Genomic DNA, 15,117 nt, shown 5'->3' with positions numbered 1-15,117 from the left:
TATATATACTCTTTTTTTTCTGTCTCATTAAATGGTCTCTTTAGTACAACACAGTAGCCCTGGTAGTGAAGAAAATTTATAGCTCAGTTAATGAAAATACAATTGGAAACAAAATTACCASGAGGTCAAATGTCAGTATTCTTCAAAAGTTCATTGTTTTTGAGATTTGAAGGTACCAAATATCCAGCTCTCTGTCAAGTATGAGTTCAATTTTAGGATCAAAAGTCTAGATGWACTCCTCTTTCAGACTTTCCCTCATGAGTGATCAGGGAAGTAAACAAAAAGCACACAAATTGACAAAGATCTCAAAACAGAACAAAGAAAGGCCATCAATCTCTTATGGCTGTAGATGAAGGATGAACAAGAGAAAACTGCACAAAACTGCAACATGTAGTGAGAAAACCTATAATTATATTAATTATATTTTTAACAATAATGAAATGATGAAATGCTGTGGTTAAAAAAAAATCACACAAAGATATGAGGCAAAGTTTAGCTCTTCTCTGAGCATCCACAACAAAGGCTGAATTTAAGGCAACATCTGTAATCCAGTCAGTAATCAGCATCAGACTGCAGCAGAAACCAAACACCCTGGACCAGATGGAAATTGGACACACAGGAAGTTGTACCCTTTTACTTTAAACTTTATACAGATGATAATAAAACTGTGCAAGATTAAATAAAAGCTTTTTATTCCAGCCTGATTGGAAGTCAYAGTATAAATGGGAAAAGATGGTGGAGCTGGGGTCTGCTGTCAGAATAAAGACAGAAATATTCTAAGAATTACCTTTAATAAATCAAAGCTCAACTGAGGAAAGTTTGATGGCATCTACTAAAAAATGTGACTTGGCAAAGTAATCACTTTAACAATATTTRACCTCGCTGATTTGTAACAGGAAGCATGTTTCAGAATCTATTTACATTTCCAGAGGTCCAGAAATGCCAGCATTAGACAGGATTCCTTCACATTTTCCCCAACTGAAAATTATTGTCAAACTACAAATAAGTGTAACCCAGCAGAGGAATGTTGTTGAGCATTGAAACTTGAGGCACCTGATAGCTGAGCTGGCAAGTTAGACTTGCTTGAGAAGTGACTGAACAAAAGCAAATACATAGTCATGCAAAGAATATTCCCTCAGGGGCTTGAATGCTGCACTAACTCAGCAAAACCGGCAACATTCTGACCAATCTGAAGTGATTAATTTGTTTAGGTTTTAACTGCCACGTCAGACTTTGTTACAAAACTCTTTCAACTTCCATTTTACTAAAAACAGTCTAAAGCGTATAGTTTAGTCAGCTGTATGTAATGAAAACAATACTGTAACTAGTGCTGGGGATGATGGAGTGGAAAAGGGAAATCAAGTCAATCCATGTCTGAACTTCTATAAAAAGAARTTGTTATTCACATGTTTGCATTGCTCCATTTGGCTGGTAACATTGGTGTAAACATGAATATATACCTAAGATAATTTGTTGTGACCAGTTTCATACATGGAATAATCTCCATTGACAACACTGTCTTGGAAAATGTCAACCACTTGCCATATCTTGGCAGCCTCTCGTCATCTAAACCAGTCATTGATGATGAAATTCCCCATCACCTCAGCTGGGACAGCAGGGTTTTCTCAAGGCTAAAGGAAASAGTCAGAGACATGACTTCTTCACARAGACTAAAATCCTGGTCTACAAAACAGTAGTGCTACCTACTCTTCTGTGTACCTCAGAAASCTGGACCACTTACAGCACTTCAGATATTCCATTAGCATCATCTGTGAAAAATCCTTTGGATAGGTAGTAARGAYTGGYGCACCAACTACAGCATTTTAGAGGMGGCTATCAACTCTACTDCCATCACTGCCACCATTGCCCAACGCCAGCTTWGGTGGACCGGCCATGGTTCTCAATATGCCTAACTCTCCTCATAAAGCAAGTCCTTTACTCTCAACTTGGCAAAAAATGATGCCCCAGGCAAAAAGAGTTTTATTTATATCAAAACAAACCATAAAAAGGTGACATGTAGACCTTATAAACTGGCAAGAAGCTGCTAAAAAATGGGACTTTCTTGAGAAATTGTGAGTGAATGTGCTGCACTGTACGATACTGACCTATGAGATCAGATGCCTGCTTAGAAGATAAACACAGAAAAGCCTTCCACCAAACAGGGATGATGCTCAGCTACTACCATGCYAAATGTTAGCCTTATTTCTGTGAAATTGCCTAAAGTCAGCCATTTYTGTGTTTGWTAAGTTTGCTTAGCTATAGCARCCATCTTGAATCAGTTTGACTGTTATCCGAGTTTCGTTGAGCTCTGTCCAGTGGTTCATGATCAGCATTACTGGTATTGCTCAAAAGGGGAGTCAAGTCTGTAAGTTATAAAGAAATAATATCCATCCATCCATCCATTTTCTTCCCCCTATCCGGGGTCGGGTCGCGGGGGCAGCAGCTTCTAAAGAAATAATATAAAAACTTTAAAAAAAAAAAAGGAGTTGATGATAGGCACCACCAACTCCCCTGCAACAGGTGAAGAAAAGTCATACTGTGTCCACTTTGAACATTAGATATGGTCCAATTAAATTAGCTTCAATTGCCCTTTGAACAGAATACATGGATAGTCAAAATAGTCTTAGAAACCTTGAAAAAAATACAGCTGGGTAAGCTAAAAACACATTCACACCAATGCTACTTTTTAAATTGGTCATTTATAAAATTTCAAAAGGAGWAATCACAGTTTTCAGCCAAATATATAAAAGATAAGTGAAAGTGCTTTAAATCAACTGTAGCTAAAAATTAAAGCTGCTATTGAAGAACAACAAAAGGAAGTACACAACAAACAGAGAGATGAGTGCTCTGATTTTATGACAAATTGGTTTTACTAGAACAGTTTGTAAAATACAAACTTACACAGCTGTGCACAAAGTTTTTCCTAGGGCAAACTCCTTTGCCTCAGACWCAAATCACATGATGCAGGGCTTGATAAGCAGTAAATGTTCTTAATAATTAAACTTTACTGCAGTAAAGGTAAAGACATCAGCAAAAACACAAGGTCATTATGTTCAGAAGCAACACTTAGGTCATTTAAGAGACTTTAAGTACACAGAATAGCAGCTGCACTGAACGCATTCAAAAAATACCTACAACTTGTTCTTCGGGCATGATCTGAGAAAGCGGTCGGACAAGATGTGACAACAGCCTTTCTAACCATAGCTCCCTTCTGATCAGAGTTTAAAAATAAAAGTATTAAGCTCACCATTCTCAACTAGTTCCTCCTCGTCCAGCTGCTTGGTCCAGAACTCCCAGCCCATCTCTCATACTTGGCCACAAACTCCCAGAATCCACAAACAGTGTGACAACTCAAACTGAAACTAACACTGATCCTCCTACAAACTCGTCAAGGAAATAAACCCATGCAGATCCCTCCCACYGTTAGCTGAAAATGAGTAATGATTTGCTAATCGGTCTGGGAAGAGGATTTGCTGATTTTGTTTTTACAGGTCTTGAGTAATGCTTTTTGGAGCCGACAGGCTGAGGTGGATTACTGCGTAAAAATGAGATCATACATTGTGTATGTTTACGAGGGCCTTCRCCTTGTGAACTAAGCAGGACCCAGATGGCTGTCAGGGAAAATATAATGGTTGTGTTGTACACAGAGCTGTGTACCAAAAACAGTTTACTTGGTATTCAGTCCATTCTGGGGAGCAAAGACTGAAAACACTCAAGGCTTTTGCTACATTTCAGGTGCAACAATTGATAAATGTTTTAAAACATGATGAAATTCCAMCTACAAATTTCTAAATGTCACACAAAGAAATGTCAACATTGCTGAGATATAGTACTACGTACTTAGAGTAAATAGTCCTGTCTAGAGGTCGACCAATGCATTTTTCTTTTAAATGGCCAGTGCCAATACTGATCTCTAGAAATCAGGGCAACCAACGGCCAATTTACAACATAGATTTTCTTTTGGCCAATAAGAATTTTTAGACCTATTTAAGGATTGGTTAARTATGCATGAACATAGTCAACTGACTTTTAAAAATGTATTTTAAGTAGTCAACATCCCATTTGTCCGTCTATCTCTAGCCCTGTCCCTACATTTTACACTAGCAAGGGGCTAGGTGTCCTGATACACTTTGGGATGTAAAGTAACCAAAGGTAGGCAAGTCAAGATTTTCAGGTCAAAGTTTGAAAATGAAGAAGCAAGTCCTGCATTACGTGCATAACACCATAAAGAGATCATACATGGATACAGAGAGTGCAAAAATTTCTCATATTTTTTTCAAAAAGCAGGAAAAACTCAAGACATTTAGATAAGTTTCAAAATGATACGGTGGTCCAGGCCTTATAAACAAGTGACTGAAACTCACCTGGTAACACTGACATACTTTCCAGGTAGAACAATGCATTTAACAAAGTGCCCAAAGGGGCAAGGCTTTCTAGTCCCTAAAGCTGAGACTGGGCACGTCTATCTGAAGGAGTTTGAATTCCACAAAACAAACAAAAAAAAAATAAGACAGCTGTAGGCTTTAGTGTTGCGTTATCACAGCATTCCACTAGAATTGTGAAAGCAAGCACGTAGGTTCTTTTAACTGCTTCATAGTGAGACTAACAGTTCTCATAAATGGATGTTTTTGGACCAAATGTCCAAAAACATCCTTTTAAACAACTCCTTCCAACTGACTAAATGAAGGACCAAGACGACACCAGGAATTACGGTTATAACTTTTAACTTGACACAAAATAAAGCTGCATTTATGTAAAAAAATATTTAGGTTTCTGGCATAATTTTGCCAACTTATCACCATCTTACCTTTCAGCTCCTAGATCACTTGCAAACGAGTGTGAGTTACATCCATTATAGTGATTTTAATCTGATAATATTTAGATACATGGCAGCTGCCTTCTTCCTGCACAACCAGACTCCCTGTATTTTGTTTTTCAGGCAGAATTCTCACCTGCAATTACTCAAACAATCTGCAGGTGTGAGGGGACAGCTTAAGTGGGCCACACTGTTTTGTTTTGTTTTTTTTTTTTGAGATGGAGAAGAGACTTGCTTTTCAGGTTGTAACTTGGCTGTTTGCCTTCCAAAACTATCATGTTTTTAAAGGTATTTATCAAACTTCTTAGAAGTACTTTTAAGAATGTAAGTGCTGCATTCACTGACCATCTGACTGTGGAAAAAGAAGATATAATATTCTCTCCAAAAGCTGCACAGAAAAATGCACCTTTAAGTCCAACATTATGCAMACCGGYATTAAACTAATTTATTTTCCTTAWTTTCTTCTGTAGGTKTATTGCATTCCTAAACYCATTTTCCACACTTTATTTTGGCTACTTCTGTACATTTTAACTGATGTGATGCAGTGTATTCTTGAGGACAGTGCTGTAGTCTTTCCAGTCCATCTCAGACCCCTGGTGGCAACTCTTAACCAGTTGAGAGTCCTCTGGAGCAGTCTAAAATATCTGGGAGAATAAGGGTGATTCGTAGCTTTAAGAATTTCAATAACTGGCAATTACACTTAAGTCTGAAAGTAGGAGTAAATTTAGGAAATTCTCACCACTTAAGTCCAACATTCAACGCTAAGAAGTTTGATAAATACAGGCTCTGATCTTGCCAGAACAGCGAGAGCACCCTTTCTCTGCTGCCCCTGATGTCTTCTTGTCAGTCCATTGCAGATGCTTTATGGTTACTGATCACATTTATTCCATTAGAGGGTTTAACTGGAAGTGGTATTATTTATTTACCTCCAAACACATGGTGCAAAAGGGACCAAAATATTTTATTTTTTAGAGCGTGCATCTTGGAAGTGGAGGATAAGAGAACATTTGACAAACTCTTACAGCTCCACAGAATTTTCACATCCTTCTCTAATTTTTWGACTTCTAGTCCCTTTTTCCCCCTAAATGCACTCGCCTCATCAGATGCCTGCAGTGCTGTCAGTCAAAACACACCCCGTGTATCGCTCATTGCTTGACTTGTACGGAAGCACGTGAAGAGGAGGACAAGAAGAGAAACACAACGTCAGAACCTTGAACTCTTAAGGTCTGATCAGCATGGGAATGGGCGACTTGTGACCTAAATGACGCTTGCTGACGACATGCAGAAACTTCTAGAACAYGCTTACGTCACTGATGGTCATTAATTTGCCCGGTTGTACATTTTAAATCATATTTATTACGTCMAGGGAAATTGAATAAAGACAGCATGTGCTTCTCTGAAGTGATTATCTGCTGCAACGGATGGCAAAAAAGCAATGTTTATGTTTTAGCCATGTGTGTTTGCATGTTGAGTTAGCAAAATATTACATGAACCACTACACATAAGGAAACTTTCAAAAAGGAATTAYTGTTCATCTATAGCTAAATAACTTTTGGACTCAAACCAATTCAAATTGGCCATCTTAGTGACTTTAGCAAACACAATMTTGTATATTTGCAGCTAAAATTTGATGTGTCAGTACCTCAGGCTCGTTACAAATTTACACAAAATAGGTATTTCACGAAAAAAGGAAAAATATCCATGTTGTACCTCTAGGTGGTGACAGTAACTCTGTTAACAACACAAACACAAAAGAGGGAACATTCCAAGCTTGRCTATAGATTCTACCAAAACAATTGTATCTCATTTGTCTTTGACCTTTCACTGGTTTCTTTCAATCATTCACTTTTTCAGYTCAAATCTGAAGTGTAATGGTGACTGAGTCAGGATAAAAAGATCCAGACATTAAAAAAAAMMCTGAAAAATGTCTCTATTGTCATGGTCTCTATAGTGCTAAGTGACTGAGCATTTCTGAGGTAGGAAAACTGTGAAAATGCATGCCGAGAGTGCAATTTGCATGTGGACAAATTTGCTAATGCATGAACCTAAAGGAAGGTTTATAACTGAAAAGACAAAGTTATGACTGACTGAAAGATAAAATAAAAAATTTAGGGCTTTAAAATGTCTCTGGGTGACCTTCAGTCAGTCAAACCCACATTCTTTAGAATCTACTGMTGTTAGAATTTGAATCACATGACATTTTGGATAACATGGGGTCATTTAAATTTACAGCATTCCCAGTATTTTCCTTCTTTTCTGTTTAATTGTTACCACTTGTAACCTTCTCCGATAAACACTGTGACCTCTTAACAAATATGTTTCATAGCCTGTCAATCATTATTACCTGTTGTCACCTTAGAGTGAAGAATCTGGTAAAGCGAGTAAAGCTGTCCACTGCTAACATTAAAAGATAGCGGACATTAAGTCAACATAAGGAGCAATAAACCCATTACATTTATTAACAATAAACCCTGTTTAAACAGCACAGATTATGATGCAGTATAAAGAGCAATGCAAGTCAAACAAAAAAGAAAAGCATGTGCATCCTTCAAATCCTTCAAATGTGCATACTTCAAATCAGAGTGAAATGTTCAGAGCGGTMAACTCCAGTTTGATAGAGGGCTTTACGACTATATAGCAGTGCAGAAACTTTTCATTTACAAATTAATTAAAATAYGTCAACAATGGAAAACTTGTCCAATCAGCCTTWCACGCTGGAGCCAGAGTCTGACCCAGAGCTATAAAAATTATCTCTGAACGTAGCATCCTGCTTTATTCACTGGCAAATGCATCAGAAAATTAAAAAAATATGGACATTTGACAAAAGCAGATATATTTATTCAAAAGACCTCCTGGGTTACTACGGTGAAGAATAGTACATTTCATGAAATTGTACTCATCAGTATGTCACTATGCTCCAATGACCCTTGATTTGCCTTTTTACCAGTTGTAGTGAAAAATGGGCATAAAATATAAGAAATAAACCAGGACTTTTTCCAATAACAGCAGCTGTTGATGTAGATTTTTCTTTTCATCCAAATGCTTTAGAGTGGGTCTAMATGGTGCATACTGGTCCATCTCATTCCAATCAGAGAATACTGTATTATTTCTATAACTAGAGCCCTACTCAATTTAATGCACACAAAAAGGACACATCTGTGGATATTACCAAGTTAATACATAAATAAAGTTTTACAACAAGTGCTGTTGGGAAAACCAAACTGAAGTCAAAACAGTCCCAAGACTTATGAAACAGGACTGTGTCAAAGCACAGATCTAGATAAGCACATAACTTTTTTAACTGCCTAAGGTAGCAACGACACACAGACTTCCTGGCTCTGCTGGGAGCTTGTCAGATAACCAATTAGGAAGTGAGATCATCACAACAACACAGCCATCAGAACTGCAGTCTACCAAGCCCTGTAGYGTCGAGTAGGAAGACAATAAAAAGATACACGGCGAATGTTTAAAAGTCGAATGAGGTTTTTCTGAAATGTGAGAAATGAAAACTAAAAATATACATTCCTTATTAAGGTTTTCTCATATACTGTGCACTCTGTTAGGCATGAAAATATTTAAATACGTATTTGTGTAAAATAAACCATAGTCATTATAGTTTCAATATAATTGAAATACATCAAWATTTTCTATTCACCAAAACTAATCAAACTACGAGGTGGCTAAAGATTACCACCCCAAGCTTTTATGGAACAGGAAGTAAAAGAGGAAACACWGAGAGGAAAGAAAAACATGTTCTAACTACTTAAGACTCAAGTCTTAAGGGTTTATACAAAACAGTTCATGGGAAACCTTGAGTTTGAGACAAAAAAAGGSTTAGTCATTTGTTAGGATATATCATCTAACCAGGTAAACAAATGATGGCTTGTTCCAAATAGTAGATTGTGTGCTGCTGTAACATTTACATACATAATAACTGTTGATGATCGAGGACAACTTTCTTGTGAACTAATATAATACAYAAACCAATATTTAAAGTAGCAGCCCCTCCCAGGCCTCAACACACTCTCCTCTCAACATTATGAGTCCCTGTGCATCAGCTTACACAAATGATTACAACTGTTTAACGAAAGCTTGCTCAACAGCACAAAAGGCAGCCCAAAAACTTGTTCCCRGTGGTGGGCACAGCTAACCAAAAGATTAGCTTMACTAACCTCTCATCTGCTAAACATGAATCTTAGTTTCCGTTTAACAATTTAAAAGTTAGGGGCRGTTAACGCTAACTAGGGATGCACGATATATCAGCATTGATACCGGTATACACTGGTCATTTTTTAGAATATTGGTATTGGTCTGATATGTAAAACTGGGCTGATATTCATGTCCAATATTGATTTCCCACTTTTTAGATTTGTATTTCTGTTTTGGGAGGGGAGATGGTTGGTTGAGYGGCATATGTTTGATCATTATAGTGTTAGTGACACCGCACAGCCAGGAATAACTGAAGTAGGCAGCCATGTCAGAGGTCTGGTCATTAATTTACGGTATCAAAAAAAGACCCAAGTGTGTTTGTGAGTATAATATATTATATGTATAATATAGTTTGTGTGTTTGTGTAATAATGGTAAATATCGGTTATCAGCCATAACAGCAATAATTTTATCGAATATCGATATCGGCTGAAATTTTCATATCGGTGCATCCCTAATGCTAACCAAACCGTTAGTGTCACTAACCTCTAATCTGCTAAACAAAAATCTTAGATCCGCTGACGCTAAACCTCTAAACTGATTTAAAAAATTGGGGAAGCTAATACTAACCGCTAGTATGTCACTTTTTGTTTTTAATATTGCACATTGGAGCTTGGAAAAACGTAATTTCAGTCATCTGTTTGTATTATTACATGGCTTGATTGACAATAAAGTTCACTTCACTTCACTTATCATGACCGGCATAGCCAAGTCACAAAGTTAACCCACGTTCAACACTTTTAATACTTGGGAGGTAACRGAAACTTTGCTTTGATGACTTACTGCCTTTTTTACACACTTGAACCCAACAATATACAATCCATATGGCATTTTCACTCACGCACAGTTAATGGAGTGGAAAGCTCAATAACTTGCGTTCTACAGCATATTATATAGGTCATTGGCAAAGCTAGTTTTGATTTTTTTTTTTCCACTGTCAAAATAGCGCTGCCAGTYCCAAGGTAGGAAGTATGACATGTGGGAACTATCTAGAGTTCAAGAAGGAATACAAAAAACATGCACCAAAATAGGCAGGACAGTTAARGAGAGAGGTTGTTTGTTGACTCATTTTTTTACATATCTGTAGACTAAACTTGTGATTGTTTTAGTCAGCGTAAACAATGACTCTGCTCTGCACAACGGTGATAAAAAGCTCAGCTAAGCCAAAATCCTTTTGAATCCCTGACAAAGATTTATACAGTTAACCTGAGGCCCTGAAAGTAAAAACGAACTACTTCAGTTCTCTTTTGTCTGAACCACATATAAGAACCTACTCTGTAAAGGTTAMGACTTTATTTCACAAAATCTTTGTGTGTCATTTAAAACCCTCTGTGGCTGTCAAGTTGAAAAACCAGATAGAGTTTCTTCACTTACACTGAGCTGACACAACACAAACAGCTGACAATCAATTAAACTCGTCTCCAGACTTGCTTCCTGTTGGCATGGTGTCAAACCTGATTCGCTGCAGCTGCAGACCGTGACATCACTAGTAACCAGCAGATTCGATATTACTTATAAGAAATCTAAAAATGCTGTTTAATAGTTCATTTAAGATAAGATAGATAAAATGGGGGTTTAACTCCACTAAAGCGTCTGATTTATGCCTGAAGCACTGCTGACAGATCAGCAGAGATCAGCAGAGATTTATGCCCTTCAGGCATAAATCTCAGCAATCACAGGCTGATATACTGTATAAACCATCACAGGCAGCTTTTATTGATAACAGTAATGTAAAAAAATGTTTACTTAGTCGTGCAGTCTGTGTTTAAGAGCCGATAGGCGGCTGTGAAACGTCACAGACTTATTTCTGTTTGTTGATCGGTGAGCAGAACTCTGGTATGGCTTCATTTTACAGAAATCAACGAAGCCCCAAATTTTGTGGGGGGTTACATTCTTAGAGTGAATCGTGGAAAAAACACAAACACTGGATGTGGTCCAAAAAAAGCCTACAGTATATTTAGGTGGCATCTTAATGCAGTAAGAACCAAATAAATAAACAAACAAAAAAATAGGAGAGCGCAACAGTTAGCACCTACACGCCACGCAATACTATACAGTAAAATGTTAACCRCTAATTAGTAGTAGTCAGGAAAAAATTTGCGAAAGACTGAGCCTATAATTTGTGAAATGCTGATTTGCGGAGCTTCACTGTATTCAGATTTCTTTTCCTTCTTTTTGCACTTAAACTTTGGTTGACTTTTAAATGCTTTTAGAGTCTGTATTTTGGACCTAAAGCTAATTAGGAAGTTGTTTTTTATAAGAATAATTTTTCACCAAAACTGTTCATTCAAAACAAACAAATAAAGCTGATGTTTGCGGAGCAATAAAACAACACAGTTTGGATCCATACTTGGCAGAATAAAAGAGTTGGACTGCGTACAGAGTGTGTTACCTCTAATATTAGGGCTGCACTGATTGCAGTTTTCTGTCCGAKCACAGATCATTWAAAAGTCTGAYCTGCCAATTCAGATTTTGGCCGATWCCTATTTCCTRAATAGCTCTGACAGGTGTTATAATGCCACAATACACCTTCAACGTTCCAATCTTATTTTATAGAAAAACTTTGAACAATATCCTAAYAACCAGGGSTGGGAATATTTTACTATCTCATGATTCAATACTAATTTTTGGGGCCACAATTGTGTTCAAAATCAAAACGGAACTCTTCTAATCTCTTTTTCAATTTTTCCCATGACATTTCTCCTTTTTCTTCTTTTTCTTTCTTATTCTCTAGATTTACTTCTTTAAAAAAGTCACTGATGATGAAGAAACTAACATTAAGTTCTGTTAAAAAAACTGATAATGGGAGCCCGCACATTTGTCGTTTTCCCAAATTGCTTCATCTTCATTTTGCAAACCTTGTACACAGTGAAGCTCACGTCAGACTCAAACTCCTGTAAAAAACAAAAATGAGCTTAAATCTCTCCCTTCAATAAAGACATGGCTGGCTGAATCTCTCTTTCCTCCATTTTTGTAGTTTTCTCTTAGTATTGGTGCTTTTCTGCGCATGCATACGTTCCAGAACYGGCTGCCTGGTGACGTCAGGTTACAAACTGGAGGCTGAMGGCCAYTGGATTTGCTTTATTATTGAAAATCCATTTTGGGATATTTTAAATCGATTCTGAATTTTTTGGTGCACTTCCACTTGAAACAATACRAACTTGTTTTAACTGGACATGAGGTAGAGCTCATAGCAGAGCAAAAGGTGACAGCGGCTGATTKTCAGACCTTCATAGAGGTAGACAAAAAGCCGATCTTTTCCAAATATCGGAYGATCTCTGATMTCCCAAAATCAAAGAAATCRGTGCCGATACATCGACGCACCYCTATCGAACACACTACAGACTTGTAGTATTATTATAGGTCTAATATCAGCAGCTGCAGCTCAGTTTGTAATGTGTTACTGGGATCAGGTTTTAATATCKTGTTACATTCTGCTAAGCTGTTAAACAGTTACAATTATATTGAGAGGAGCTGAAGTGGAATTTGTGTTTTGCARTGTCTGCAGAAAGTTGACAAGGTTGTTAATCAACATCTGTGACTCAGCAACAAATGAGCAGGAGCTGCATGATTAAAAACAAAGAAACCAAACAAAGATTAGAGTCTAGCACTCCTTGAAGGAATGCATATCTCCTGCCAGAGTTTGACACTAAATCGTTCTATGATAAGAAAGAGTTRCAGCCACTTGGTCCAACTTGTAAATAACATTATGCACAAACTTGTTACCTATTACCATCTATTAAATCAACTACGCTATAGTCMCTTTTGTGTTAGCTCCAAAGATGCAGATTTGAATCAAATAGTTTAAGCAAGTTTCAAAAAAAAAAAAAGAAACACAGACAAAACCACTTTCTGGTATCTAAACACTTTTAGAGCTAATCACAGTGTTAATGATGCCGTTAAAATACAGCAGCAAAGTCTGAACGTACTGAGCTGCTTTCCTCAAACTGAATAATCTGGTGACGACATCATCTGTAACCAAGCAAGACAGGGCAAGAAACAGGRAGAGCAGCTGTTCCAGATTAGAGGAGAAACATAAGAAAATCACAGGACTTTTCTCAGAACGCTGCTAACAGCGAGGTTCACTTCAACGCTTCACTTTACTTCATCTCATTTTGGGGAATGCAGAAAAAAGGAGCAAATACAGTACGTTCCCAAMCAACACACTGACCTGATAATTAGCACCGCTCGCTGAATGCATGTGACCCACAGTCAAGTCAATGATAACCTATCAGAAAACTAACTACACAAGCACCTCTCTCAGGCTGTATTTCTGTTTCTCAGCAATGTTTAGCTAATGTAAGAGAAAAAAGATCCTCTTTAATTATTAAACACTTCAAGCCTTGAAACCAGTCATTTCCTGATCAGACACATAAGCAGAACTGTTGAGTCACTCTACTGCTGCATGGTGAAAAGATGTTTAAGTAAGCTAATTCAAATAAAATGGGTCGCAGCTCCTAGAACTTCAAACTACTGTCGTAATAAAACAGAACATAACCTAATAAGTGTTATATGAGCTGAAGAATAACAGAGACACAAACAATAGTGTAACAGAAAGTTGAATCTGTTCACTAAAGCTGAAACTAATCCTGTTATCAGTTTAGAAGATATCAAATGTCTTCTCTGAGGGAGGGATCAGAGGGGTGTCCAAATTTTAACTTGACTGTGTTTGATTACTTGTCGTTTGTGGGATGACATTTCTTTAAAAATAATTTTATACTTTTACTGTAAAACAGAATTTTGCCTTTTTGCCATTTCAACTTTTTGTTATTCTTGTTCATTTGAGAAACAACCACTGAAGAGTGGGGGAGGAAACATTTTGCGTGGCTGAAACAATCATGTTTGTCAACTTGACCCTGGAGGTCAGTCAGGGCGGTGGGTGGACTGAAAGATTTGTGCTATCACTGTTATTAGGCAGGGTTTAAAGTGCCTGTGACATCCAATTTTTGAGACAAACACGAATGCATTTTTTGGAAAGATAACATTGATATCAAATCGCAAAACAAATTTGACGTCGCTGAGATAAACAGTTGTTGAGATATTTGCATGTGAAGTAACAGGAAGTGATGTCAAAGGGGAATGTCTGCATGTAAACACAGCATTGCTACAATGGCTAACAACACCGACTGCAGAGAAGAATCTGTTTCTTTACATTATTTTGAGTTTCTATCAAAGAGAGATGAAGAAGAGTTAAAGTTTAAATGATATTATTTTAATAAACAAAGACCCAAGGATTTTATTTTATTGAGTTACCCTTTGATGTCACTTCCTGTTTTACTTTGGCTGAGACAAATTCAAAAGAAAAGAAGGCCAGTTATGTGACAAAATGGGTAAAATCATGTGTATTAGGGCACTTTTCTTAAATATAAAGATGTTTTCTTTGTCCCCGCATGGAGTTACGGCGCCTCCCAATTTTTGTAACTGGGCGCGCACTCCATTCAAACAGTTTGTTCGTCTGTCAAGCGTTTGTTCTCCTTTTTGTAACATTTTCACAAGTTAAGACCCTGTCACACTAGACAACTTAATGAACATTTTAAAGACGGCTACGTTGAAGATGGAATTAAAAAAATCAACAGGAATCTTCTTTTCGGCGTGTACATAATGTAGTAATAACAAATTGATCAAATATATAACTTAGTTGCAATTTAGACATAAAACATTTTTCATAAGTTGGTATAAGTTGTCTAGTGTGACAGGGCCTTTAGGAAACTGAGCTAATTTAGCAACCTAGGTAAGATTTCAGGTGGCGTCCCTGGTACCATTCTCTAAATCTCATTGCCAACTTTAAATACATTCACATACCAAATTAAATAGTTTTGTCTTTGATATTATTTTTTGATTTTTGGAAACCAGGTTGTCCCATTAAAACAATAAAATTAAATTGAAGCAGAATACCAGAATTCTACTTTATACCATTGTAACAAAGCAGCTGAGAAACCTGCAGAACAAGTTACCTTCATAAAACTGGGTAACCAGTGATTATTCTACAAACAAATCAACAAAACTCTGATAAAAAAAAATTATACACATATACACTCACCGTCCACTTTATTAGATACACCACTCTAGTAACGGGTTGGACCCGCTTTTGCC

At 37.1% G+C, this 15,117-nt stretch overlaps 1 protein-coding gene across 4 annotated transcripts in view; it reads right to left on the bottom strand.

Moving 5' to 3' along the window:
• The window catches only part of LOC106530626 (H(+)/Cl(-) exchange transporter 5), a 37,354-nt gene that overhangs the window by 18,572 nt on the left and 3,665 nt on the right, over positions 1-15,117 (bottom strand). The window contains exon 1 of one of the 4 annotated variants that reach the window (XM_014026285.1): positions 4,808-4,948. The exons of 2 other annotated variants lie outside the window; for them this stretch is intronic. Coding sequence is in view for 1 of the 2 variants with exons in the window: in XM_014026284.1 (XP_013881738.1) it covers positions 3,248-3,302 (55 nt within the window). In the remaining variant the exon portion in view is untranslated. Of the gene's footprint in view, positions 1-3,247; positions 3,351-4,807; positions 4,949-15,117 lie in introns of those variants that run through there. One more of the 4 variants, XM_014026284.1, reaches the window with a different exon arrangement.

This window comes from Austrofundulus limnaeus, unplaced genomic scaffold (genome assembly GCF_001266775.1).
Source record: "Austrofundulus limnaeus strain Quisiro unplaced genomic scaffold, Austrofundulus_limnaeus-1.0 Scaffold540, whole genome shotgun sequence".
NCBI classification, from domain to species: domain Eukaryota; kingdom Metazoa; phylum Chordata; class Actinopteri; order Cyprinodontiformes; family Rivulidae; genus Austrofundulus; species Austrofundulus limnaeus.
Note: the sequence above shows the minus strand (reverse complement) of the source record. Positions and strands in the feature narration are given on the sequence as shown.